Raw genomic sequence first — 27,476 nt, 5'->3', positions numbered from 1 at the left:
CTGGAAAGGACAGCCGAGAGGAATTGTGGGAAGGAAAGCCCGTTTGTTGTTTTTTTATGGGGGATTTCGTCCCCACTTGTGTGCATGCACCCTTCACTCCTTCCCTTTTCTTCTCTCACCCTCTTGTTTCTTATATTTTGCTTTTCACTGTGAGGTGATATAGCAAAAAGGCGTTCACTGGATACTGGCCTCATGCTTGGATTTCCAGCCTCCAGAACTGTGAGAGACTGCTGTTTGTCATCAAGTACCGAGTTGGCTGTGTTCTCTTAGAGTAATGCAAGATGAACGAAGAGAAAAAAATTGGTTCCAGAGCAGCGGAGCGTTGCTGTAATAACTATCTGAAAATGTGGACATAGTTTTGTAACTGAGTAACGAGTGGGGGCACTTGGAGAAATGGGCTGGAAACATCCTTGGTTGCTGTGAGCAGGTGGTCAGAGATGTCCTTGGGAGGGCTCAGCCCGCAGAGCTGTAGGGAAAGTGGATCTTCAGATGGAACAGATGGAGTGGTGGATGCTGCTCTGAGGGTGCGGAAATAGGAACGTGGTGTTGGAAGCTCGAGTAAAGGTGACACCGTCCTAAGCTGAGAAGAAGGTTGCTGTGTCGGCGGCAAGGCGTTCGTGAAGAGGAATCTTAAGAGCATTCTCTGAGAGCAGTGGAAGAAATTATTCCCTTTCTTATTGTGCAGAGGATTGAACCCAGAGCTTAGCACATGCTGAGTAGATGCTCTGGCGATAACTACTTCCCATCGTATTTGAAAAAATTTCAGTGTATACTCTCAGGGAGCTGCATGGTTCCTTTTAGCTACAGAGAGCAAAATGCAAGGGGGGGGGGTTATATTTTATTTTATTTTATTTTATTTTATTTTATTTTATTTGAAGATGGGATTTTTAAAAGGAAACAGAACTTGGGAATGTGAAGAATCCTTAGCCTGGCACCTGTAAAGAGTGATAAGACAAAACCAGTGTTTGCTGAAGTACTGCTAACTGCTGTCCTCTCAGTCTTGGGACTTCCTAGTCTCTATTACCAAGAGCCAATGAGCCTATATTGATTATAAATTACCCACTTCTAGTTGGAGAGGGCCATGGAGGAGATCAGGGTGGGAGAGTGGGATTGGGAGGGAGTGAGAGAGGGGGCTACAGCTGGAATACAAAGTGAATAAAGTAATTAATATAAAAAATAAATTACCCACTTCTAAGTACTATTATTGCACAAAAGGGACTATGGTGACTATGTTTCTTTGGAAATATTACCTGTCTGCTGATATTTATTTTTTAATCCATTTTTTTTCTAATTTCTATTTTTTAACCTTCAAAAATTTATTCTTGAATTATTAGGCACCTATTGTGTTGCTGAAGCACCAAAAAAGGCACATAGCCTTGGAGGTGGGGGTGTAAACAAGTACTAGTTTAATAGTGGTGAAAAGCACAGCAGGGTCAGTGAAGATCAGCAGAATCTGATGTTTTTTAGGAAGCAATGTGTGATCTGAGCCAAGTTTCAAAGGCTGAATAGGAGGCAGTCAGCTGAAAGTGGTGACGATGCAATGTGTTCAGGCAGTGGGAAAGTCACGTTACATTTAAAATGCAATATCCTGGATTCCCTTGACTCAACGGTACCGGGAGGCATGAGAGCCCTAACATTGCAAGCCCTATCAGTAACAGTTTCCATTTACCAGCACACTCCTCATCTGCAGGCATTCTCTTTTGGAACACTCACAACCTTAAGAGGTTCTGCTGTCATCTTATAGATGGGGTTTAGATCACTTGACCCAAAAGTCACATAAATAACATGTAGCAAAGTAAAGCTTTGAGCTATACCATAGATCCAGGGTCCCCACAGTCCTGAACCATGCTCACTGAAGCAATTAGGACAGTCAAAATGAAGGCCAGGAAAAAGGATGAGCCATGGGTCAGCTTTCTCTGCCTTCACAGGGCTGGGAAGAGGTGCTCTCTCTAGAGCAGCTGGTTAAAGTAACGGCTGGCTGCAGGAACATGAGCCTTTTGGAGCCTGGACAAGTAGCATTCTTCTAGTGTAAGGACCAAATGTAATTGAATAGCAGAAAGATGGTCATCGTGAATCCTGTGTTCAGGCAGGAAACCTTCCTGCCCCCGTAGTGTAAAGTTAATTTGTCTGAAAAAGTTCCCTTCCCTAGGTCACACTCCCTTCCTGGCGACTACCTACCTACATACATACAGTGTTTGGTGCGTGAATGGAGAGCCTGGAAGAATTGCTTAAACTCGTTTGCCCTCCAAAATTTCTCCATTTGCTGGTCAGCCAGGATTTGCATCTTAATAGCTATATTAAACCATATTAGAATTCAAACGTAAATATTCATAAAGGCAATTTTTTTAAGTGTTTAGTGTCTGCATTGGCTCATTTTATGTGAACTTGACACAGGAAAGAGTAATTTTGGAAGAAGGAAACTTAATTGTGAAAATGCCCCCAATAATTGGCTTATCGTACATTTTCTTGATAGAGGAGAGAGGTGAGAGGGCCCAGTTCACTGGGCAGTAGCCCCCTGGGCTAGTGGTCTTGGACACTGTAAGACAGCAAGCATGACAAGCAAGCCAGTATGCCTCATTGCTGTATGACTTCTGTACCATTTCCTGCCTCCAACTTCCTGCTCTGACTTCCCTGGATGATTGACTGCAAGACATAGGATGAAACAAACCCTTTCCTCCTAAATTGCTTTTGTTCTGTCAGCAACAGAAACCCTAAGAAAGACTGCCATTAGTTATGAGGGAAGTGCAGTAAGAACACTTCATGTTCCATTTCTGGATAGCTAGCCAAGAGCACTGACGTATATCGTGCAACTGATGGACAGACCCTTATGTCATGGGGAAAAAAAAGAGGCAGTGACACAACAGCATGAGTCTTGAAAGCATGCTGCTGCATGAAAGCAGGCACCAAAGGCAAGAGACTGCCGAGTGCAGTTATATCAAATATCCAAACAGACCAATCTGCACACATGGAAGTAGGTTGTTGCTTAGCCTGAGGAAAGAGTGGCCGCAAATGAGTGTGGTATTTCCTTTAGCATAATGAAAACATTCTAAGTTTTAGTTTAATGACTTTTGAATATACTAAAAAAACTATTAATCATAAAAGAAAAAAACTGGTGTTCTGAGTACATCTCTGGCTGTAATCTTCTTTACAAGAAGGTTAAGCTGATACTATGAAAAACATCAGTACCAAAATCAGTCAGTGTAAACACTGCAAGTAGGGGTGGGGACACCAAAGAGGAGCCCCAGAGGCGGGGCTCAGGGGGAAAGGGCCTCCTACATCATGGAGGGCGGCCTAAGGCTGGTCACACCTTGTTGAATGCCTCCAAAGACTGGAAAGAAGACTTGGAAGCAGAGCTTGATGGATGGGATGGCTTTAAAGTGGCCTTTTCTAAGCGTGTTTCCTACTCTGTTGATTCACCTGTCTCAGAAAAGACGAAAACAAGATGAGCTTGTCTACTGAGGGTAAATGATGATCTGCTGTGGGCAACACCACGCTGCCTCCGAGCTGGGTGTGAGCCAAGATGTAACTGTTTAACCGAGAGTTCTAGTGCCACGTGCATTTAGCTTTTACTTTTACAGCACTTATTTTTAGATTTTTAAAAAAATCAATAAATCAGACCCTGAAACAGCCGTACACTCAAAGAATAACTAAAAGATTTGTTCTTGTAGAGAGCCAAGTGTAGTGTGAGTCCTGCGTGAAATCTCAGCACTCAGGAGGCTGCAGTGGAAGATGAGCACAAGCCAGCTGGCCCCAACAGAGATTGATTGTTCTAGATACAAAAAAAACAAGATAACACTTTTCAGCTATCAACACTTTCTTTTTTAGTGTTGTTAAATTTACCGCATTTTTAAATTTTACCACTTTTTTTTTTTTTACCACTTTTTCCTGGTATGGTGGCATTTACCTGTAGTCCCAGTGTTCAGGAGTCTGAAGTAGGATTACCACAAGTTTGAGCAGCCAAGGCCACATAGCAAAACCTCATCTAAAGAAAAAAGGCTTTTTGCCATGTTTAAAGTGTGTAATTCAGTGGCATTAGTGTTGTATAACTACTGTTATCAACATTTTCAGAAGCTTTCCAACATCCCAAACAGAAACTGTGCCTATGACACAATGGTTTCCCATTCCCTCCTCCCAACCCATAGTAACCGCTCTTATCTGCTCTCTGTGCATATTAATTTGCCCATTTGAGATACCTCATACAAATGGAATCACTCAAGAAGTTTCCCTATGTATCTGGCTGTTCCACTTGGCATAGAGCTTTCATGGTCCTTCCGCCTTGTAGCACATGTCAGAATTTCATGCTTAAGAATGAATGGCAGTCCCTTGTTTATACTGTTTTGTTTGTTCAATTACTTGTTGATGGACACAAAGACTTAACTGATGAGAAATCGTTTCCAAACCATCTCAAAGCATGTGACCATGTGACCTGGCTTTTTTCTAGTTTGTTAATGTAATTATTTAATGGTCTTAGAAACCTATGAAAAGTAAAGTGCAGCTTTGTATGTGGGCTGCTGTCAGTGCCAAAAAAGAAAACATGGAGTAAGTGTCTTAGAAAATAAGAAGAGCTAGGGAGATGGCTTTGCAAGGGAGATTCCCTACGCAAGCCTGACCTGAGTTCAAATCCCCGCAGCTGTGTAAAGTTGGGTATGGTGGTGTGCCTCTGTAATCCTTGTGCTCAGGTGGCAAAATGGAAGGTGGAGACAGAAGTCACAAGTTCAGCGGCCAGATAGCGTGGCTTATGTAAAGGCAAACAATAGAGAATGTGTCTCAGACAAGGTGGGGAGTGAGATCCAGCATCCAAGACTGTCCTCTGACCTGCATAGAAACACACACATCATATACATACAATAAAACGAAGAAAGTTACAGATTTTTTGAGTAAAGGAAAGGCAGCAGCCCTTCTTGATCTCAGGCTTCAGCAAATAAACCCAACCCCATTCCGTGTTTTGTTTTGTTTTTTTTCCCCAAGTCCAAAACTCCAAGCAGCCTTTGCCCAGCAGGGAACACGCTCTGCAAACACTTTACCTCCTAACAAGCAAATGGTATTAACATCCCGGGGCTGAAATGGAGCTGCTGGGAATCACCACGCTTGCTCTCGTGGTCTCTGTGATTTGCCTTAGCCTCCTTTCAGTGTGGGCAAAAATGCGCACTGGGGGGAGATTGCCCCCTGGCCCAACTCCACTTCCCCTTGTTGGGAATTTGCTGCAACTAAACCTCAAGGACATCCCTGCATCTCTTTCCAAGGTAAGGGGCTTTCATCGGAGGGTGTTTGCTTCTTTACTGCTCAGATCGCACTGCTGGTGGACCTACCGCATTCTTTCCTAGTTCTGCTTACCACACAGGCCCTTCGGGGTATTCATTGTGGCATTACAGAAACGCAAATAATCCTCATTCTTTTAGGGCCGGGTCACTCCAGAGCAGCAGAGTGAGAGGCCTCAACTACCTGGGGGTACTAATTGGCTTCTGAATATGAAGACTCTGGGATCAGAACACAGCTTAAGTGAAAGTCTGACCCCGTTAGTATATAACACCAAAAAGGCAAGCTCGGCAAATGTAAAAGTGTGTATTACTATTTTATACCAAATTATCTGTGGGAAGTTTTGTGATTCTCTTCCTAAAGAGGACCCCTTCAGTCTCTCTAACACTCTCCCTAACACAGCTCAGCTTGGCTGCTCTGGCTATTGTTGGAGTGAAAATATCTCTGTGAGTTTGCTGCAAAAATATATCCTTTAAGATTGAGAATAAATATAAATATTTATAAATGTATAAATATTTCTCTGATTATAAATCTTTGCACTAAATAACTAGATGAACAGATTAGTCCATATTTTATGACAAGATGTCTCTTAGATCCTGGAAATATTAATGCGTAACAGTAGAAAAATCCCCTCCCTTGACAAGCATATTCTAATGAGGATGACTCAGACAGAATGAAAACAAGTTGTGTCTTTGCACATTCTCTATAGAAAAAACAGAGGTGAAAAAAACCCAAACATTTTAATATACTTTGTTTCTTTTTAAGACAGGCTTTCTCTGTGTAGGCCCGCCTGTCCTGGAACTCACTCTAGACCAGGCTAGTTCCAACTCAGTTCTCCACCTGTCTCCTCTTGAGTGTTGGGGTTAAAGGCGTCCAGCAATATACTTTACTTGTAAAGCTGTGTTTTATTACACTTATTCAGTTTGAGTGTGTGTGTGTGTGTTTGTGTGCTCGAGCACACATGCCATTCGCACATGTGGGAAGCTAGAATACAGCTTGAAAGCTTTGGTTCTCTCCTTCCACCATGTAGGTTCCAAGTATCTAAACTTAAAGTCATCAAACTTGGAGGCAGTCACCTTGACCTGCTGAGCCATCGCACTGGCCCAACGTGACTTCTTAGCACAGTGAATTTTAGAGTGTAATTGAATGACCCTGCTCCTACCTGTGCACGGTATCACGTGTTTACATCCCATACCTGTGGACCCTTTTTTAAAATTGAGAAACTTCGTCAATTCATCATTACCCAGAGCTCAAAGTTTACACTGAGCTCTCCCTGAATCCCCTCTCTGGACTTGGACAAATGTATAACGGTATGTCTCTTCCCTCAAAATGTCAGTTTCATTGTCCTAGAAAGCCCCTGTGCTGCCTTGGCAACCTCAGTTCTTCCACTGTTTTGCATTTTCTGAGATGTCATATAGATGAATCACACACCTTGTGACCTTTCTTCTGCTCAGAAACAGGCATCTGAGAGTGCCTCCCCATCTCTAATAGCTTAGCAGACCGTTCCTGTCTGAATTACCACAGCTTAAGTATTCATTCACCTTCGGCAGCTGCAGATAAAATGGCTACAAACATCCATGTGTAGGTTTTTGTGTAGTCCTAAGTTATCAGTTCCTTTGAGGTACCAAAGGCATACAGTTGCTGGATCATAAGCTTAGTTTTGTAAGAAATTAGCCATAAAGTTAACCTGAGAAAAGTGCATTCTACAGGAAAGGGCAGGTCCAGTTTGCTGTAGGAGAGGGTGCATAGGAGTCAAAGCATATGCAGGAGGTGAATGCAGATGAAATATCGTGGGCAGGAATAGGCCCTCATGACACTTTCAGGGCTGCTGTAAGAATGTGAGCCTCTTCCTAGTCCAAAAGACAGGACATCAGAACTTTTAGATGGAGTGACGTCATATGCCTTAACGCTTTGTAAACTTCATGGCTCTGTGGACCTGTAGTTAGGGGTAGATTGCAAAGATGATAAGGAGGCAGGCCACCTGTGCAGCCATAATCCTGGGGAGAGGATGGTGGCTTGGACTACTCTAAGAACAGAGGAGGTGAGGGATGCTGGCTAGATTCTAACTGTATCTGGAAGACAGTCCACAGGGTCTGTTCACGGGCTTGATGAGAGGTTCAAGATAAAGAATCAAGAATAGTCACTAAGTTTCAGCTGAGCAGGTTGCTCCAGAGTAAGATGAGAGAGACTATGGTTTTTGGGTTTTGTTGTTTATTTGATATGAGGGAGGTAGAGTATAGGGAAAGCTCAGTCTTAGACTTGAGTCTTAGATAATTAGACCTACTAATTATCAGAGTCAATATGTGGGCAGGCAATTTAACAGAGGAAACTTAAATTTGGGGGGCAGAGCCCAAATTTACATTTTTAAAAATTGGGAGTCCGAATGTACTTAAAGTCACGAAACTAGATGAGATCATACTTGAATGGGTAGACTGAGGCATAAACTCAAGAGCACCCCACTAAAGATAAGAAGTCAACCAACCAGAGAAGAAGTCTCAAGGGGACTAAGCAGGATGAGCCAGTGAGGTGAGAGGTGCCACCAAGGAGTGGGGTGTCTCAGAGTCCAAAGGAAGTGAACTGTTTTAATCGTGTCAAACATTAATGCCCGCTGAAGTAAAAGGAGACTCAGAGAAGTAGAACTTTCAGGGGAGCCTCAGAAAAGATGTTTTCAGCACAGCGTTGCCATTAAGAGCTCACGTTGAGGTTACAAGAAGGAATGGGGGAGAGAGAGAGTGTAAAGACAGCAGATATGACAACTTTTCAGAGCTTTGCCAGGAAGGACTGTGCTTTGCCCTGTCGCTGGCGGGGATTAGAACCCAGGGCACAAGCTGGGAAAGGGCCCACCCTCCGCGTAAAGAGTCATTAATATAAGTAGGAGAAAACTGCGCGTGGGCACGGGTTCTGCTGCCACAGCGGATGCGAGTGGGAAATCTCGGTCCTTCCATTATCCCTGGAAGATACGAAAAGTCGTTTCCTCCCAGAGGGGTTGAGAGAGGAGGGCCTGGCCTGCTGTATCCCAAAAGTACTCTCATCTTTACGGAGACAAAAGAGTGGTACAAGATGACAGAATTTTCCATCATTTCAGTGGAAGCTGGGGGGTGAGCGGAGGAATAAAGGAGAAGGGAAAGAAGAACAGAGGAGAAAACGCAGGGATCCAGAAGAAAACAGTGATGTTGTGAGACCTTCGGGCCTCTTAGAAACAGGATTCACAAACAACAAAACCAAAACCAACCGACAAGAACCTAGGGAATCCTCCTGTGCCGATGGACTTGAGGGCAGTCAAACCTAGGACCTCAGCTGCATCTCTAGCCTCAAAATTGGTTTTTAAATCTAATTTTATTTCTCACCAGTTTGCTTGGCATTTGAGCCATCATGTAATTTCAAGTGACTGCTTTGGACTGTATTGCAGGGCCCGAAAGTGTGTTTGAAAATCATCCTAAGTTGCAGATTATGTCAGCAATCCATTTTCCCCTTTTGGAGCATTGCTACAGTGACATTTGCTTATACTTGACCATGAACTTTCCCCTGAGCCCCTCTCTTGCTGCTTCCTCTACCTCTTTAGACTTTGGGGAGTAGTATGATTTGATTCAATTTTTTGAGACAATAATAGGGTAGGCTGGCCTCAAACTACATAGCCAAGGATGACCTTGAACCCCAACCCTGCCTCCACATACCAAGTGCTCAGACACATGACACTGCCCTGGCTTCATGTTTAGTTTTGGTTTTTATTTTGTTTTTTATTATGCTGGGTTGTAGAAGGCCATTTTTATGCAAGTATATACTGTGCTTTGAACATACCCCTTCCATCCCTCCCCATCCTCCCCATCCTTTCCCCTCCCTGCTCCCACTAGTCTCCCTTATCCGCCCTGACAGTTTACTTATACTGCAACATCATCTGTCCACATACATCTGTGTATGCTGTGTCTGTGTGAGATACAGAACCCGCCAATGAGAGAAAACATGCTCAGGTTTTAAACAAATTATGGAAACACAAATTTACATTTAAGTATCTGCTTGTCGGAGCTTTAGTGGCTGAAACTGTGGCCAAGCAGCTGTGAGGAGCAGAGTTCCCGTCCTCGGAACCCACTTAAGGCTGAGCACAGTGGTGTGAGTCTGCTACCCCAGTGTTCTGACAGTGACACAAGAGGGCGGAGATGGGACTCCCCCCCCCCGGGAAGTTTGTGGTTTAGCTAGCCTGGCAGACACGATACTGCAGCAACCGACAAAGAGACTCTGCCTCAAACAAGGTCCTAGGCAGGACTGACACCCCAGACTGGCCTCCGACCGCCACTCAGCTTCAGTTTAATATAAATGCTATCCCCCATTCTTCATCACTGGCATAGAACTGCACTTCATTTGGATTGCAGATGTCATGTATTTGGCTGTTTATTTTTAAGTTTTCACATGTATACTCATTGTACACGTGCTGTGCCACGCAAGGACATTTTCGTTCATGGACAGAATGTAGGCTGACTCTATCCCACCCCAAATAGATATATCATTTCCATTAAATTTTAAATTCTGTAGTGGCTCCTGGGGTATGCAGTGTCAGACATGGCACAGATGCCTGGTAAATATTTGCTGAGTAAGGCTGCATGTGCAAAGGAACCAATACAATAGGCTGGATACTGAAGGTTACATTCCTAAAATGATACTGATGGAGCAAAGGCCAAGCTCCATGGAAATTGTTACTTGCAAGCCTCCAATAGATTTCACAACACCGTTTACACAATTGCTTCTGCCTCCTTCCAGCTGGCCGAAGAGTATGGGCCTGTTTACACTCTGTACTTTGGATCCTGGCCTACTGTAGTCCTCCATGGCTATGAAGTGGTGAAGGAAGCGCTGCTCAATCAAGGTGATGATTTCCTTGGGAGAGGACCTCTTCCCATTATCGAAGACAGCAATAAGGGATACGGTATGTTTGAAACCAAAAGGCAGGCTAACTTCCCTTGACACCGGAATACTTCAGGAAAAGGGATCTGATGACTAACTTATTCCATGTCTGTTTGCACTTAGCAACTAACTACATGCTTGCAATGCTGCAATGGATTTCAAAGCCAATGGGCCGGAGTTATCAAATAACTATATCTCCGTAGGTGAGAGGCATAGCTTCCACCGGCCTCACTACAAATGCCAGACAGATACTTAGCAGTGCCAGATCACCCACACTTCTTATCAGCTGGCTAAAATTCAGGGGGCTCCCATGACTGCTTCAGGTTCAATCATTGGAATAATAATTCATAGAACTAGGGAAGGTGCTAGGCTTAGAATTACAGTTTCACTGCATGCTGAGCAGGAATGGAGGGCAGATCTTGGAGGATCTCAAATGCAGAGGTTTTAAAGAAGGAAGCACATCTGGGAAGATCACCTTAGCCTTGGTTTCCAGAGTGTAGCCTGAGGTCTCATTACATGAGCCTGATTGGAGCCGTGTGTGTGTGTGTGTGTGTGTGTGTGTGTGTGTGTGTGTGTATGCATCTCTGTGTGTGTGCATCTGTGTGTGTGTGCGCATGTAGAGGCCACAGGTCATGTGTCATCTTTGCTTTTCACTCTATTCTTTTGAGCCAGCATCTTTCACAGAACCTGCAGCTTGACAGTTGGCTAAGCTTGTCTGGCTGCAAGCCCCAAGAATCCTCCTGTCTCTGCCCCTCCCACCTCTGTGCTGGCATTATAGGTGTGCATGGCTACACCCAGCTTTTATGTACTGGGGATCTAAGCTCAGACTCTGAGTTCCCATGCTGTGGGGTAGGCACTTCACCAACTGGGCTCTCTCTCTCATGAGTCTCTGGTCATGTGTCTTAGCTCTGTGTGAAGAGCCTCCTACATTCTCTTGAGGTCGGAAGTTCAGGGTACTGTCAAGTGACTCGACCCTCTCCACTTGCTCGGCTGATCTTCTGGCACAGCTAGCCCTCATTTGGAACAGACTCTGTAGCTCTTTTGAGATGAACATCAAGTCCGGCTAAGTTGGCTGTAAATCAGTTCTGTGAACGTGACTGAGCCAAAACCAATAGGAGAAGCTTCTGTAACGGAAGTTGACACTTAGAGGGCTGGGATTGGAGAGCAGCAGCATTTGGGGTGCCCCTTCACATGGGCTGAGGCATAGCCCTGTGGCAGCAACAGCAAATGATGACTAGATATGGCAGCTGCTGTGACTTCAGCGACAGTGGAAGGTGAAGGAGGACAGAGGATGAGAGAGCAGTCTGTGAGTAGCCATGACAGTCCCAGCCCTGTCTCATTCTCAGTGGAGTACAGATTCGCAGAAAGTCCATTTTATTATTGTATTTTAAGACTCAGACATGCGTCACACATTCCTTTAAGTGAATCAAATGTTACACAATAAAAGAGAAGACACAAGTCTCTCTCAAGTCATGTAAAATTATAAGCTTTGAATCCCAGTAAGTAGCAATAGTTCTTTTCAAAGTATATTGTGAGTTCCTAACTAATATGGCATGTTAGTTATACAAGGGGAGTGATTTCGGGCAATTCTCATTCAAGATCAAAGTACATTTGTCCAAGTAAAGTAGCTGCCAAGTCTTCCTTTGAACAAAACAAGTTGATTGCATTGTCTGTCTGTGTCCTTCTCTGTTAATATTTTTAATTTTTTGAGACCATAATATAATTACATCAGTTTTCCCTTCCCTTTCTTCCCTCCAAAGCCTCCCATATACTTTACCTTGCTCTTTTTCAATTCATGGCCACTCTTCTCATTAATTGTTATTACATACCTCTGTGATGCATGTGTGCATGTGTGCATGTGTGCACCTAAATACATAACTACTGCCTGCTCAGTTTGGATAATGTCACTTGTTTGTCTGGATTTCCAGGGCTGACCGTGTGGTATCAGCTAACCATTTGGCATGCTCTTCTTTGGGGAGGGCTATTTGTCCAGTTCTCAGCCTTCCTCAGTTGCTGGTGGTTCTTGGTGCAGGCTTGAGACCTCCCGGGCTTTCCCCAGTGAGCGTTAGCATGTCTATCGGCACTGTCCCTGCCCAGGTCATGTTTATCAGCCATGTTGCTGAAACGGTGTGGGTGTAGATTCTGACATTCCTGGAGACAGACTCTCGCAGAGAACTCCCTGTCCTTCCACAACAGTCCCTGAGTTTTAGGTACAGGATTGTGCTCTGGATGTTATCAGTTGGAACTGGGCTCCACAACCTTGTGCTTTAATGGTTGTGGTTTTCTGCAGTGGTCTCTCTCTGATGCAAAGGAATTTCCTTGATGAGGGGTAAGGACTACACCCATCTATCTGTGGGTGTAAAGACAATGTTTATATTGTTGTTAGGGATTACGCTGACTTAGTAAAACACCACTTGTACGCTCTCTTCCAACATCCATGATTTCTCTAGCCCCAAGCGGCTGGCTAGATTCCTGGTACAAGGCATGACTTCCCTCTTATTGACTAGGTCTTATTCCAATTATAGAGCTGTTGGTTACCACCAAGGTATGTACACCACTCCTGCATCCTTAGGGTTATCATTCCATGATGCTCATTGTTGCACTTCATACGTGCCATTGACGGACAGGACTATTGATCGCTTCCCTCTGCTGGAAGCTTGCATGGTGCCTTCTGGTCCCATGAAAGCCAGTCCTCAGGGAAGAAACTTTCAGTTACTTTCCAGCTCAGGGGCTTTGCAGATTCTCTGTTAACTTTTGACTGGATGTGGGAGCTGCTGGGCTGGGTTGAGCTGAGGTGGGGGAGAGTTAAAATATTCAGTTTTTATAAGACTGACCTGCAAATTTCCTGTCCACTTTCCTTACTGCCCCTCACCTGAATGCAGTGCAAAGGAACCAATGACCTCTTCCCTCTACAACCTTGTGTGTTCTGAAGAAAAAACTGACAACCCTGCTATTAATGGTTTCTTTTTCCTCTGTCTCAGTTCCCTACTTCTGCCCTCACAAAGCCTCAACATTAGGGTGGCTTAAAACAAAAGAACCTTGTCCCATGGTAGAGATTAAAAATGTGAAATCAAGGTGCTGCCAATGGCAATCTGGTTCCTTTTGTGAGCTGGGGAAGAGACTCGGTTTCATCCCTGCCCTCCAGCTCCTGGTGGTTTTCTGGCAGTAGCTACATCACCTTGGCTTGTAGCTACATCCCCTTGAACCTCTGCATTCGTGTTCATATGACATCTGTGTGTGTGTGCGCATATGCAAATATCCCCATTTTATAAGGATAGCCACATTGGGTTAGGAACGATCCAATGTGTAGCGAGAATGTTTTGGTTTCTTTAAAAACACAGAAATGTTAGGGAAATGTTTTTGTTTTAATCCCAGGTGTGAGATATGGGCTGCTTCAAATTGTCACAACAGCTGACTATGATTTGCCTCACACTCTAGCAAGGAGTGTGATTTTTTGCCAGGTGCGGATAGTTTCTGCAAGTGTATGACATTTGGAATTCTAGGGTGTATATAAATGTTAGAGCCTCAGAGGTGCTATGGTGGTTGCTCCTCCTCCTCTTCCTCCACCCCTTCCTCCTCCTCCCCTCCTTCTCTTTTTAGTCCTCTTCCTCCTTCTCCTCCACTTCCTCCTCCTGCTGCTGCGGCTGTTGCTGGTTGCTGTTGGTTTGCAGTTTGCTGCAGTTTGTCACAGAGATGAGAAAAAATTGGATATCCTGTCAACGAAGATCAGCCCTGCCCTAAGGAACTCAATGCTCCTAATTAGCAGGAAGTAGTCTAAAAATAATGATGCCCCCTTTCCCCTCTATCCTTCTCTCTCCTACCTGGTGTTGGGGTTTCGAAGAGGGGAGTGAGAATGGAGAAAGGTGGTAGATAAAAGAACCCAATAAATAGCCAAAAAGTCCGGCTATACTAATGACCTCATTCCACCTTGATTATCTCTGTAAAGATCCTATCCAAGTCAGGTCACAATCACAGATACTAGGGGTTAGCTTACCAAAGTATTTGGGAGTAGGGGAACAATTCGGTGAATAATATTTTGTTAAATGGAATTCTGCTAAAATCCTAACTGGCTTTCTGCTGCCTTTGAACAAGCACAGTACTGCTGCAGTGTGTGCACAGCTAATCAGCTTGTTGAAACAGTTCCTGGTAATATTTTCCCTACCTCTTTGATCTTTAAACATCTATCTCACTGCTAGTGGCAACCATTCAAACCTTCAGTTTATTCGTCTGATCCCCAGAACTAGGTGCCATTGTCTATTCACCAAAATGCAGAGTTAGGAGCCAGCAAGGTGGCTCCTGCGATACAAGTGTACCCAAGCAAAACAATGGGGTTTGAACCTGTGATAGAAGGAGAGAACAGACTCCAGCGGTATCCTTCCAGCATGTGCCAGCTATACCTAGTAGCACACACGTACCCACACCCACCACACACACAACCACAGTAAAAATAAAAATAAATAAATAAGTGCACAGCCTAAAATAAATGGCAGGTGTCACAAGGATACATCATATTCTGGTATTAAAAAAAAAAAAAACCACCTTAAATCTTTTTAATTTAAATTTTATTTTATGTGTACATGTATTTTGCCTGCAGGTATATCTGTGTACCACTGTGGATAACGTGTTTCTGTTGCATATATGAGAAATTCCGGGTGCCGTTCATATAGCTCATTGTTACTCTGTCTCTAGGAGGGGAGGCACGCTGGCCTCTGCCTCTCTCCTATTTCCTGGCATATGCTCCCAGACCAGGAGAATCCAACCCTCAGTCATTTGTGTGCTCAGAAGTTCAACAGCGCTGAGAACCTCTCACAACAATTAGGCTGGGACCCCTCTATGGTAATACATTCAAACCAGCTGGAAACCAAGTACACAAATAGAGCAGGAGCAGAAGAATAAGCCAAATGGGGAGGGTGAGAAAAATAGGGGTGCCACGCAACACAGATGAGTTAGCGAGTCCAGAGACCAAATGGTGGAAAGGTTAAGCTTTTGTGTCAATATTACTCAAAGTTAGTTTCTGGACGATCTAGAGACTATAGATTTAGAGAAATGAGGAAAGAAACTGCTTTGGAGATGAATGTGGTGTAAGTGTGGTTTGTCCTCAAGGGCCTGTGAGTTTCTGCTTGGCTCACAGTTGAGCCGGGTGGGACTTTGAAGAAGGCCTGGAGAAACCACTACAGCCGTGGAGAGTGTGCCCCCGGGAGAGGATCATGGGACCTCAGCTTTCTTTGGCCTCTGGTCTGCAGGGGTGATTTCTCCCTCTAATATCCCTTCCTTTGGGATGTCATACTTCTCAAGGCCGTCCCAGAGCTGAGCTGATGCTGGCACCATGCCCTGGAACCTTCAGAACTATGAGCTAAATAAACCCCATTTTTCCCATTTAACAGCCTTTCTTTAGGGCCTGCGTTTTCTTCCTTGCACCCCCGCACACCCCACTCTTCTCTCATCAGAGTCTCCGAACCTGGCTTCTAATTAGGGGTGACTTTCTACTTCTTCCCACTCGCTCCTCCTGAGGGCTGGGGTCATAGGCATTGTATCACCGAGTCTGGTTTCATGCGTGGCTGGTTATGTGTGGTGAAGGCAGAGAGGACATGAGCAGGTGGAGAGCCCTAGAACCTGATGGTGCATTGAAAGAAGTGAGAAATCGGGGTACATACCCGGCTTTATTTTACTTTTTTTCGAAACAAGGTTTCTTCCTGTAGCCCTGGCTGTTCTGGAACCTGCTCTGTTCAGGCTGGCCTTGAACTCATAGAGATTTGCCTGCTTCTGGCCCAAGTGCTGGGAATAAAGGCATGAGCCACCACTGCCCACTCATACCTGGGCTTTATGCAGAGGAAGAAACTGAAAAATTACTGCATGGACCATGCTGCATTCCATTTCCTTGTTTCTTATTTTTCAAAATATTTACATATTTACATATGTAAATATATATATGTTTATTTATATATATATTTGTGTGTGGGTGTGCACATTGCAGTTGAACTGTGCTCTGTGTGCTTTGAACTGCCAGCTCTCAGTCTACACAAGGAGCACCCACACAGTCAGGACAGACAAGAGTAGAGCTGTAGGGAAGTTGGCCTCTGTGATACAAGACCCTTTCTGCTCTGTTTCTTTTCCCAGGACTCATTTTCAGTAATGGAGAGAGATGGAAGCTCCTTCGACGCTTCTCCCTTATGACGCTGAGGAACTTTGGGATGGGGAAGAGAAGCCTGGAGGAGAGGGTACAAGAGGAAGCCCGGTGCCTTGTGGAGGAATTAAAAAAAACAGAAGGTGGGACCTACAGCCTGCTCCTAATCCTTGCTCCTCCTCTAGGCTTCCTTTGGCCCCAGGTCTGCCCTGTCTATGAGGACATAAGCCAGAAAAGGAACATCATCCCCAAAACTGTTAGTTAGGGCACCCCAATGCTTTCAGCTAGATTGAATTTCTGACCATGGTACTTTACCAGATGTATATTAGGACAAAGTACTAAACTTTTCTAAGATACACTTTCATTATTTGAAAAAAAAAAAATCAGGCTGCAAATCAAACCCAACAGAAAGATTTAATGATACCTTTAAAACATTTTCATAATAGTCAATATATCGCAAATACTCTATAATATTACTTGTTGCTATTATTATAACAAATGTGTTATCATTATAATACTATTTAGAACATATAGTATCTCATGCTATAACAAGATTAATGGAATATATTAACAGCATATGTACTGCATATGCTAATCTATATATGTTTAATTAATATGGCTAGAAGATGCTCACATCCAAATAAAGGAAGTTTAGAGGAATAAACCATATGTGTAAATTTGAACAGAGGCCAGTTCTTGAAATCCTAGTTTAGGATGTCTACAGTGTTCATTGTTTAGGCACTGGAATGGTAGCTTGGTGGGAGAGGCTTGCCTGGCATGGGCAAGGCAAACAAGTCTCAGGGTTGAAATTCTTTCTTCCACCAGCTCAGCCCTTTGACCCCACCTTCATCCTGGCCTGTGCTCCCTGCAACGTGATCTGTTCCATTCTTTTCAATGAGCGTTTCCAGTACAAGGACCAGACATTCCTCACCCTCATGAATCTTTTAAATAAAAATTTTCGTGAAGTGAACTCTATATGGTGCCAGGTAAGTAAGACCCAGGTTTTGCCTATGTTTTTCACTGTCCTCATTGGTCTACTTGAAGCCTGCTGCAGAGTAAAAGGCTCTGCGTTCCCTTGACCTATGAGCACAGTGACCTCCCTCCGTGTATGCTGAGTGAATGAGTAACATTTAGCCCAGCAACTAGGGAAGTTTGCCCTCTGCTTGCTCCAACTGGTCTGATGGGGGTGTAGCTCAGTCATAGACACTTGGTTAATGTTTATGAGGGCATGGATTTGATGCCCTACACTTCAAATGGGAGGAAGGAAGGAAGAAAGAGAAAGAAAGAAAAGAAAAGAAAGAAAGGAGGGAAGGAAAGGAAGGAAGAGAAAAAGAAAAAAAGAAAGAAAAGGAAAGAAAGGAGGGAAGCAAAGGAAGAAAGGAAAAGAGAGAGGAAAGAAAGGAATGAAGGAAAGGAAGGAAGGAAGGAAAAGAAAAGAAGGAAAAAAGGAGGGAGGGAGGGAAGGGAGGAAGGAAGGAAGGAAGGAAGGAAGGAAGGAAGGAAGGAAGGAAGGAAGGAAGGATGTCAAGGAGATTCCCAGTCATTTCTACTGAAAGCCACTCAGTACCTTTCAGTCCCTGACTCTGAGGTTGAGCAGAGGTAGGCCAAGCCCTAGATGAGAGGGACACTCCTCTTTGCATGCTGCTTGTCCTCTCTCCCCTTCTGTTTGCTAGCCACACCACTCCTCACACATGAATTTCTGACAGTTTTTGTGTTTGCTTGCTTTCATTTTTAGATGTACAATCTATGGCCAAAATTCATGAAGTATATCCCTGGCAAGCACAAAGAATTCTCAAAAAGACTTGATGATGTTAAAAATTTCATTCTAGAAAAAGTGAAGGAGCATCAAGAGTCCCTGGACCCTGTTAACCCTCGGGACTACGTTGACTGTTTCCTTAGCAAGGTTGAGGAGGTACAGAACTAGGGAGGGGGGAGGTTCCCTTATGCATTTCAGCCTCACGAAGATGCAAGAAGTGGCCGTACATGAAGGTAACACTTGTCATTCTGGTACTGTATGGATTGCTGGATAAAGGATTTGAAACAAATAAATAAATGAACCGTAAGTGATGTCACGCATACTTGATAACAGTGTTGCATAGAATTTGTCCTTGGAAAGCCACTGAACATGAAACACAGTGCGACTGGAAAAACAGTGTGGCTCTGTAAGTCACATCCAGAGCTCCAGATCCTAAAACCAGTTTCCGAGCTCTGAAACTTAGCACTGTCCATGTTAAGCTTCCCCCAGCCGTACAGACGAGAGGAAAATGCCAGGCAGCTCTATTTCCACAATGATCACTCTCCCCTCTGGGAGGGCTGACCTGTAGAGCCAGGTTCCAAAAAGATGTCTGAGAAAAGAAGATGATGTCCCTTCCACTGCTCACCGGTTTCCCTGAGTGAGTTGATGCATTTGCACTTATCCCAGTTACCAAGGGCGCCCTTTGCAGCAGCCTGTCCATCCCGATTAATGTTAGGAGGGCCACGTGCTTCCGTAGGAAAAATAAAACTATCAGGGTGAGGTGCACACCTTTAATCTCGGCACCCAGGAGGCAAAGGCGGATAAATCTCTGTGCGTCCGAGGCCAGCCTGCTCTACAGAGCAAACAAGCGCCACTAGCAATAGTGAGTGTTACAGAAGAGCATGGCAGAAAACCGGAAGTGGCCAGTGGTGCAACAGTGACCTTCCTGCTCTGGACTCAAACAGAGCTTATCAACTAGCCTCTTTCCTTAAATATGGTTCAAGAACTTATCAGTCGCCAAACGTTTGCGTATGTGAGCCATTGTTGTGGGCACTTCCTGCCCATTAACTTCCCAATCTCTGCTAAAGCATTATGAGACGAAGGGGAGAGATCAAGTTACACGTCAGGAGGACGTGTCGTCAGTATCTGGGCTAACCTGAGATCCGAGGACACTAGATTCAACCCTGTGACGTATTGCTCTATTCACAGCAAACAAAAGGGATCTTGTTAAGAGTGGAATCTTGGCCGGGCACTGTGGCTCATGCCTGTGATCCCAGCACTTGGGAGGCAGAGGCAGGAGGATCAGTATGAGGTCCAGGCCAGCCTGGTCTACAGAGCGAAACCAGGACAGCCATGGCCACACAGAGAAACCCTGTCTTGCTCGACAAACGAAAAAAGACAAGAGTGACCAGAGTGGCCCCTTGTGTGCTGGGATTTTACGAAGCCCCCTCTTGAGCTCATGAGCCCATCTCTCTACCACCACAGGAGAAGCACAACCAGAAGTCTGAATTTGATCTGGAGAACTTGGCAGTCTGTGGGTCTAACTTGTTTACAGCGGGCACCGAGACAACCAGCACCACCCTGAGATTCGGGCTCCTGCTCCTCATGAAGCACCCAGAGGTGCAAGGTACCTAGGCTGAGGCGGTGGGGTTGGAAAACAGGGAGAGGGCACTGGGATCCGTGGGAGGGGCTTTGCTTTTGGGGAACAGCTTATGTCCCATGGAAGAGAAGCCTTTCATTTAAGAGAAGATTTTCATATACGTTCAAAATAGGACTTATGAATCTCAAACCTCATCTGTTAGAAAAAGGGACAAAAGGTGAGCCATGAGTGAGCAAAAGATGCAATGGGCTCCATGCTGAAATTACACGTGGACCTGCCCACGCCAAGCTGTGTGACCTCACATGAACTCTTTCATCTTGCAAGCTTCTATTCTCCCACCTTAAAAACGCACCAAACTCCCCAAGGGGGAGTCTTAGCTCTGATGTAACTTTTATATTTCTTTCCATTAGCATATGCTAATTACATATAACGATGGATTTCATTATGACTTTTACATGCATATATATAATGTGTTTAGTTACTATTCATTTCCCCCACTTCCCGCTCCTTGCTATCCTTTTCCCAGATAGTTGCCTAGTTCCTCTATTTTCATGTTTTGTTTTTGTTTTTGTTTTGTTTTGTTTTGGTGTGTGTGTGTGTGTGTGTGTGTGTGTGTGTGTGTATGCGCGCGCGTGCGTGCCAATGAGCTAAATTAGGGCCGTTTACAGAAGATGGGTGAGAGATTGCTGACAGGGGTGGGTAGCACACCAGTAGATACCCTACTGAAGGAGATTCCAAGTATCTTGGTAACATAGGCCTGAGTAACCCTCGCGACGTCTCCACAGACAGAGTTCATGAGGAACTTGACCGTGTCATTGGACGCCACCAACCCCCCAGTATGGCGGACAAGGTGAAGCTACCCTACACCGACGCTATGGTGCACGAGATCCAAAGATACATCACTCTCCTTCCTTCTAGCCTGCCCCATGCTGTGGTCCGGGACACAAAATTCAGACACTATGTCATCCCCAAGGTAAGATGTGTTTGGAAAAGATGACGGGGAAGGGAGGGGCACCATGGTTCCTGCTGGTGTTGGGCAGTGGCTCTCTCTCTCTCAGTCCTGTGGCTGGAGAGGAGGAAGGATAGAGTCACCCAAAACAATCAGAGTCAGTGACACTGCCGCCTCTGGGGCCTTGTCTCCGACCTCGCAGAATGCGGGCGGCTGTCCGGAAGCCTCCCCAGGCTTTTCTTACTCTCAGAGGACTTGTACTAAATGGGCAGTGGCTTTGATGCTAAGAAGCTCACCTGATTCCTTCAGGGTGGGTTTTAGAAGGGGTGACACTGTGACAGTTCTAATGCGGAGCCACATCATTGCCTTTAAGGCCAGTTTTCCCATTCCTAAAGTAGTTAGATCATTGCTACCCCAACAGTCCGTCTGTGCAAGCTGGGGAGGCATCAAGACTTCTGAATCTACATGTAAATGGCTCCATAGCACACAAGGTGGAGAACAGATACCAAATGTGACCAAAACACTGCCAAACTCCAACCACCCTTCCTGTCTTACAAAAATGAGTGCAAAAGCCTGCTAACATGGGGGTCTACACAGCTGACATGGGCTATAAGCAGAAACACTCAGTGGTCTGAAACCAGGGTACCCGTCGTAAGAAAATCAGAGCGGTTCAGTCAAGTGAGAGCACTTGATGCATGCACATGGACCTGAGTGCCCATCCTGGCATCCATGTGGAAAGCCAGGCGTGGCAAGCACCTGTGACCCAGCACTGTGGAGGGCAGAGGAGGAGGCTCGCTGGGCCCCTCCTTCCTTTTTAACAGAACAAGTTTTCCCTCTACCACCTAAACTGGTCTCCATCTTCCAGTCCTTCGTCCTTCATCCCTGGCGTGCTGAGATTACAGGTGTCCATCACCAAACCAGCTAAGAAAAAGTACTCGGGGGTAAGCAGGAAGTTTGCAAGATTTTAAAGATTTAAAGGTATTTTCAGTTATGAAAGAATTGTTTAAGTTTAGAATGCTAAATTATACAATTTTTTATAAATTAAAAGACTTATTCTATATTAGGCTAGGAAAACCAGTTATCTCCAAATAAAATTACCTGTTTATATTACATATATAAATATATTTATATTACATATATAAAAATAACCATATTTTTTCTGGGACCAAACTAACAGATTCCAATTTTGATACTGAATTTTAAAACAATAAGTGACAGGAACTGGGTGGTGGTGATGCAGGCCTTTAATCCCAACACTCAGGAGGCAGAGGCAGGGCAATCTCTGAGTTTGAGTCCAGCCTGATCTACAAAGGAAGTTCTAGGACAGCCAGGGCCTACAGAGAAAACCTGTCTCAAAACAAAACAAACAAACAAAAAAAGATACAACACAAATCTACAGTCCTTTTAATTTATTACACAATTTATGTATGATTATGAATGGTTAATGAAATATATAAAAATACACTCACAGAATGGAATAGACTAAAAATAAAAAATTATAAGGGTTCATGTTTTAACTTATCCTATATTGACAAGATATTTAAGATTTTTTTTTTTTTTTGAGACAGGCTTTCACTGTGACTGGCCTAGTACGCACTATGTGGTCCAGAATGGCCTGGCAGAGCCCTGCCTGAGGAATAGTATTACTGCTGATAGCAGTAACTAGGGTAACCGCTGCAGAAGGCTGTATGACACCAGTGACAGAAATTCAAAGCACCCGAAAAGCACCCCCACTGCTAAAAACGTATCTGTCGTGTAGATTTTTCTCAAAATTATATATATATATATTTTTTAAAGCCAGATGTTGAGGCCCACACTTACATCCCCAGTATTCGGCAGATGGAAGCAGGAGGATCAGGAGTTTAAGGCCAGCCTCAGTTACATAATGAGTTTGAAACTCTGGCTCATAGTACAAACTAAAGTAATGTATTTTTGTATTTGAAGGTTAGAGAATTTCCATTTAAAAAGATGCTCATTAAACATGGAAATTAAAAAAATTCTTCTATTTCTATAAAGTGTAACATTGTGCAAGCAACAGAACACCACAAGACCTGTGTGGAAACAGTGGGGGCTGTGCATGCCTTCTGTCACTTTAGAAGGTATCTTCCGGAGGACAGTTATAATCTGGTAACAGCGATCACATGAAGACAGAAGCCGATGACAAGTCAGCTCAGGGAAAGGAGGGGGGAGCCCATGGGATGGCTCAGCAGGTAAAGGAGCTTGCTGTCAAGTGATGACCTAAGTCCAATCCTGGAGCCCACAGGGTAGGAGAGAGCTGCCCTCTGGCCCCCACGTACACACCATGGCATGAGGCTAAAAACAGATAAATGTCGAAAATAATCGAAGAGAACAGGCGAGAAACATTTTTACTTTATACTCTTCTGTGTGCTTTGGTATTGCATTATCATTTCCAATCCTTGCCTAAAAGTTTAAAGAAACACAAAGTGAACCGCAGAAAGAGCCAGCTAAGCTGAGCGCTCCGTGACCACACAGAGCTTGGTTCGGAGCCGCTGTGCTGCCTGCCATGAGCAAGCATTTCTCCTGTCTGAACGTCGGCTTCCTTGTTTATATGAAGTGAGCCAAAAAGCATCCGTGGTACTCGGTTGGCATGAGAGTTAAATGAGGTTTATAAACAGCTCAGCAGTGTCGGCAGACTCAGGGCTTCTGGTGTAAACCGTGGTCACTGGTAACATTTTGTCCGCTAAACTGGAGCTTCCTGAACACTCCCCATTCACACCCCCTTTCTACCAGGGAAACTTTGTCCTCTGTACAAAGTACAAAATACATGTACAAAATACGTATACACATTAAACTTTTCCTGGTGATAAATCATAAATTCATTTAAAACCATTTTTGCTATATGTATAATTTTACAATGTACTAAAGACAACAAAAGTTGCATACTAACGAGATGGCTGTGCTTTTAGGTGCTGTTTGGTTTGGTTTGGTTTGGTTTGGTTTGGTTTGGTTTGGTTTGGTTTTCAAAACAGGGTTTCTCTGACCAGGCTGTCCTCGAACTCACAGAGATCCTCCTGCCTCTGCCTCCCTGAGTGCTGGGACTGCAGCCATGCACCACCATGCCTGGCTTTTTTATATGAAGAATGAACTATGAGTGGACTGCTTGCTCCTGTAAGTAGGAGAACGTCTCTGGCGATTGTCAGAGCTAACTGATACTTTGGTTTTGTGACTGTCGATGTCGAGAGTGCCACTTTGCATGAACCTACAGCACAGAAAAGCAGCAGGACGCTTAGTGCCATTCTGGAAGTTACTGCAAATCCTGCCCTAATCCCAGACCTAACCTGCTTCAACAAGGTCTTAATGGTACTCAGGTCAGTGACTCAAGTAGCAAGTTTTAAAACCAAACATCGTTTCTGATACAATACAATTTAAAAAGATGCATTAAATTTTAGACTTGCAGGCTGGAGGAAGACAGAAGGAAAATAAAACTGAAAAGCCTTTGTTTTCCATAACTAAACCATTGCTCCTATAAGAGCAGAAAACCATGTGTGTATAGGAAGAACATAACAGTCCGTAGCATACAGCGGAGGGGTTCCAGCCCCTTTTCTTTGGTGGTGTGTGGTGTGTGGTGTGCTCCGTGGAGTGCTGTGTTCAGAACCACGGGGCGGTGCAGTCGCGGGCGGACATGACATAAGCACTGCCAGAAATGCCGCCGATTCTTTACACTTTGACTCCCATTACGTTTTTGGTCCTCGTGTACTCTTTTACCGATGCTAGCTCATGTCCAGTTCCCACCCTTGGAGTTTGCTTTATATCACTGCGACAGAACACTGTGACCAAAAGCAATTTGAATAGGGAAGGCTTTATTTAGACTTGGCTTATATATCCCAGGTCCATTGAGGGACGCTAAGGCAGGAACGGAAGCATGGAAGAACACTGCTAATCGGCTTGTTCCTCCCACCTTGCCCAGTTTACAGTTTTATACACCCAGGCCCACCTGCCCAGGACTGGTGTGACGATAGTGGGTTGGGTACTCCCACATCAATCACTAATCAAGAAAATGCCCATAGGCTTGACTACAGGGCAATCTGACGAGAGTATTTTCTCCGCTTGAAGTTCTTCTCAGAGGACGCTAGTTTGTGTCAAGCTGACAAAAAAACTAACCAGGACACACACACTCTTAGACTCTGTGGGACTGAGACCCACAGTTTAAGAAGCTGGAATCTAAGAGTCACAACAATCCTACGAGGCCTGTTTTTATGACCCCATTTGACAAGTGAAGGAAATGGCGGTTTGGTTGTATAGATCCAAGGCTCTGAATCCAGAAAGAAAAACAAACACAGCAAAGTCAGTCTTTCGGCTTAGGCAGAGGCTCCAGAAAAGCTTCTGTGTGGACGAGTGAGTTCTCCAGTGAAGCGTATGTGTGGACAGTGCAGCCTCAGATCTTTAGCAACTGATGCTTGCACCTGATCATCCCTCTCACCACAAACCACTGTCATGTGGGCAGACGAGAGGGTGTAGCAGCTATGACCTGAGACAGACACCGGGGAAGCGTGTGCCTCCCCCCTTTTCCGTTGCTCCTTGGTGTCCTCACTTGTGAGCTAAGGCAAAGCTAAGCACCCCTGTGCTCTCCATCTCTTGGTTCCAGGGCACTGCTGTATTCCCGCTACTATCTTCCATCTTGTCGGATCATAAGGAGTTTCCCAACCCAGAGAAGTTTGACCCAGGACACTTCCTGGATAAGAACGGCTGCTTCAAGAAGACAGACTACTTTGTTCCTTTCTCCCTTGGTAAATACACACGTTTCGGGCAACTCTGAGCTTCTCTGAATTATGTCATGAGTAACTGACCCGCTGGTGTGAAGAATCAAACTGTCGTAACTTCCCAAGTTTAGATAGTCTCCACACCAGCTGCGCCAGCTCAGTCACCCCAGAACTATTTTGCTTTTTAAAGAAAACAAACATTAATCAAGTTCAGATGTCACTTGTTGTAACAAAGTAGGTCATGGTTGCAAATTTTGTCTGTTGATTTTCCTTTGTGATATTAACTTTTCCAAAACACAGATATAAGTGTCTTCATTTTTAACCATTAATCTTCTGGCTCTCGGAGCCAGAGTCCATCAAAGAACCTCCATCTTCTTTCTTCTTCTCCAAAATTTGGCTTCCAGTTGTATTTACTGTGAGGCCACAAAAATGGCTTGACATTGCCAGCCTGTCTTCTTTCTCACTGTTAGTCTTGTGTTTATTTGATTGGCAGTTTAAGGAGCTTGAGAGTGTAGTGGGTGAGCTGGTTGCCTACAGTATGTAAAGGCAGAGGTTGCTCTGTAGGCCTGCAAAAATAAATCAAGAAATAAACAATTCAGTGATTTGTTTCTAATTACAAGGATAATAAATGTCCAACATAAAAGCTCTATAAACAAGAATAAGGGAAGGAAATAAAAACAGCCTGCCATCTCCCATTACAGAGATGACCCCTTGTCTTATCCAGATATGGTGTAAGGAATGTGTAGGGTAGGTTTTTTAAATTAAATTTGGATTATTCTGTATAGTCTATAATAATCTGCCTTCACATATATGCTGTGATAAAAGATATTAACTAATCTTCCACAAAAATGCTTTCCAGTTGCATTGTATAGTAGGTTCATAAGGATTTGCTCAACAGATCTCTATAGAGCCAGGTCTAGGTGTCATTCAGTCTTATCATAAATGATGATGCAAGCACTGGCCTCCAAGCCTTGCTAACTCCTACAGATAACCCCTTAGAAGTGTTACTGCATTGAAGATGAATATTTCCTTAGAGTGTTTTTTAAAATTTTATTTAAAAAAATTGATGTGTATGTGTATGTGTGCATGTGCAGGGGCCTGGGGAGGCCAGAAGAGAACATTACATCCCTGTAACTGAAGTTAGAGAACTGTTTGTGAGCCGCCACGTTGGCGCTGGGAAGCTGGCCCTCTAGAAGAGCGACCGTGATCTTAACCGTCGAGCTGTCTCTGTAGTGCCTAGAGTGCTTTGATAAGCGTTAATCTACTGTCCTCCAGAGAGTTCTGATTGGCATTTCCCATCAGAGGCTTTCAGGCCTCATTTGAACATGAAGAGGGCTAATGGCGTTTTCTCCTTGCAGGGAAGCGGTCCTGCGCTGGCGAGAGTTTAGCCCGGATGGAGCTGTTCCTGTTCTTCACCGCCATTCTACAGAAGTTTTCCCTGAAGCCTCTGGTGGAGCCGAGGGACCTTGATATCAAGCCTGTTGTTACTGGGCTCATCAACGTGCCACCGCCTTATAAGCTGTGCCTTGTTCCTAGATAAGAGTTCATCCTCTTAGTCATCCAGAGCTAAGTAACTGTTTCTCTTTTCTATGAACAGTGTCTCTATGCTAAGTACTGCCCAGGACAAAAATGTTATTCATTAAAACCACCACGGGCATTGTTTTGATCTAAAAATACCTTGACATAAAGGTCTGGGTCTTGTAAGCTCCCAGGACACAAGCAATGTGTCTATGTCCATCAACTTCTCTACAAACCAGGGCCCAGCAGAGCTGACACCAGGCCCCAGAAACCCTTCATCAGACACCACCACCAAGTAGCAGAGCATCTTCATCTGTGGCTTTGGAGATAAACTAATTCTCTGTCCTTGTTCCAGTAGAGAAATTAATGTAATGGCCTACATATATTTTCCTGTTCTCACCTAAAATCATATGGTTTGTGTCACATTCACAAAATAAATTCTCACCCCAGCAATAGTTTCTTTGCATGTTTGACTTTTTCTCAAGTCTCAAAAGATAAAAACATCCCCCTCCTTGGCCTATAGATAATCCACTAGAGGTTAAGATGAAGAGGTAGAATCCAATGGTGGTCCACTGTCACAGAGCTCGCCCTGCAACCCCTGCCATCTATCTGCAGGCGTTGGTTTACATGTGGCCCAAGGAGCATCCTTAGGACGTTAGACCACATCCAGGACTAGGACT

At 44.4% G+C, this 27,476-nt stretch overlaps 1 protein-coding gene across 1 annotated transcript; it reads left to right on the top strand.

The window, feature by feature from the left end:
• The first annotated feature begins 4,975 nt into the window (after positions 1 to 4,975).
• LOC110552973 (cytochrome P450 2C44) lies at positions 4,976 to 27,251 on the top strand. The gene is made up of 9 exons (XM_021644655.2): positions 4,976 to 5,243; positions 10,009 to 10,171; positions 16,267 to 16,416; positions 17,099 to 17,259; positions 18,009 to 18,185; positions 19,494 to 19,635; positions 20,394 to 20,581; positions 25,164 to 25,305; positions 26,637 to 27,251. Exons 1-9 carry the CDS (start codon positions 5,064 to 5,066, stop codon positions 26,816 to 26,818), a joined length of 1,485 nt encoding a protein of 494 aa, XP_021500330.1. The 5' UTR covers positions 4,976 to 5,063; the 3' UTR covers positions 26,819 to 27,251.
• Positions 27,252 to 27,476: the final 225 nt, after the last annotated feature.

Source organism: Meriones unguiculatus, chromosome 1, assembly GCF_030254825.1.
Source record: "Meriones unguiculatus strain TT.TT164.6M chromosome 1, Bangor_MerUng_6.1, whole genome shotgun sequence".
NCBI lineage: Eukaryota > Metazoa > Chordata > Mammalia > Rodentia > Muridae > Meriones > Meriones unguiculatus.
This window is presented reverse-complemented; position numbering and strand designations above follow the sequence as displayed.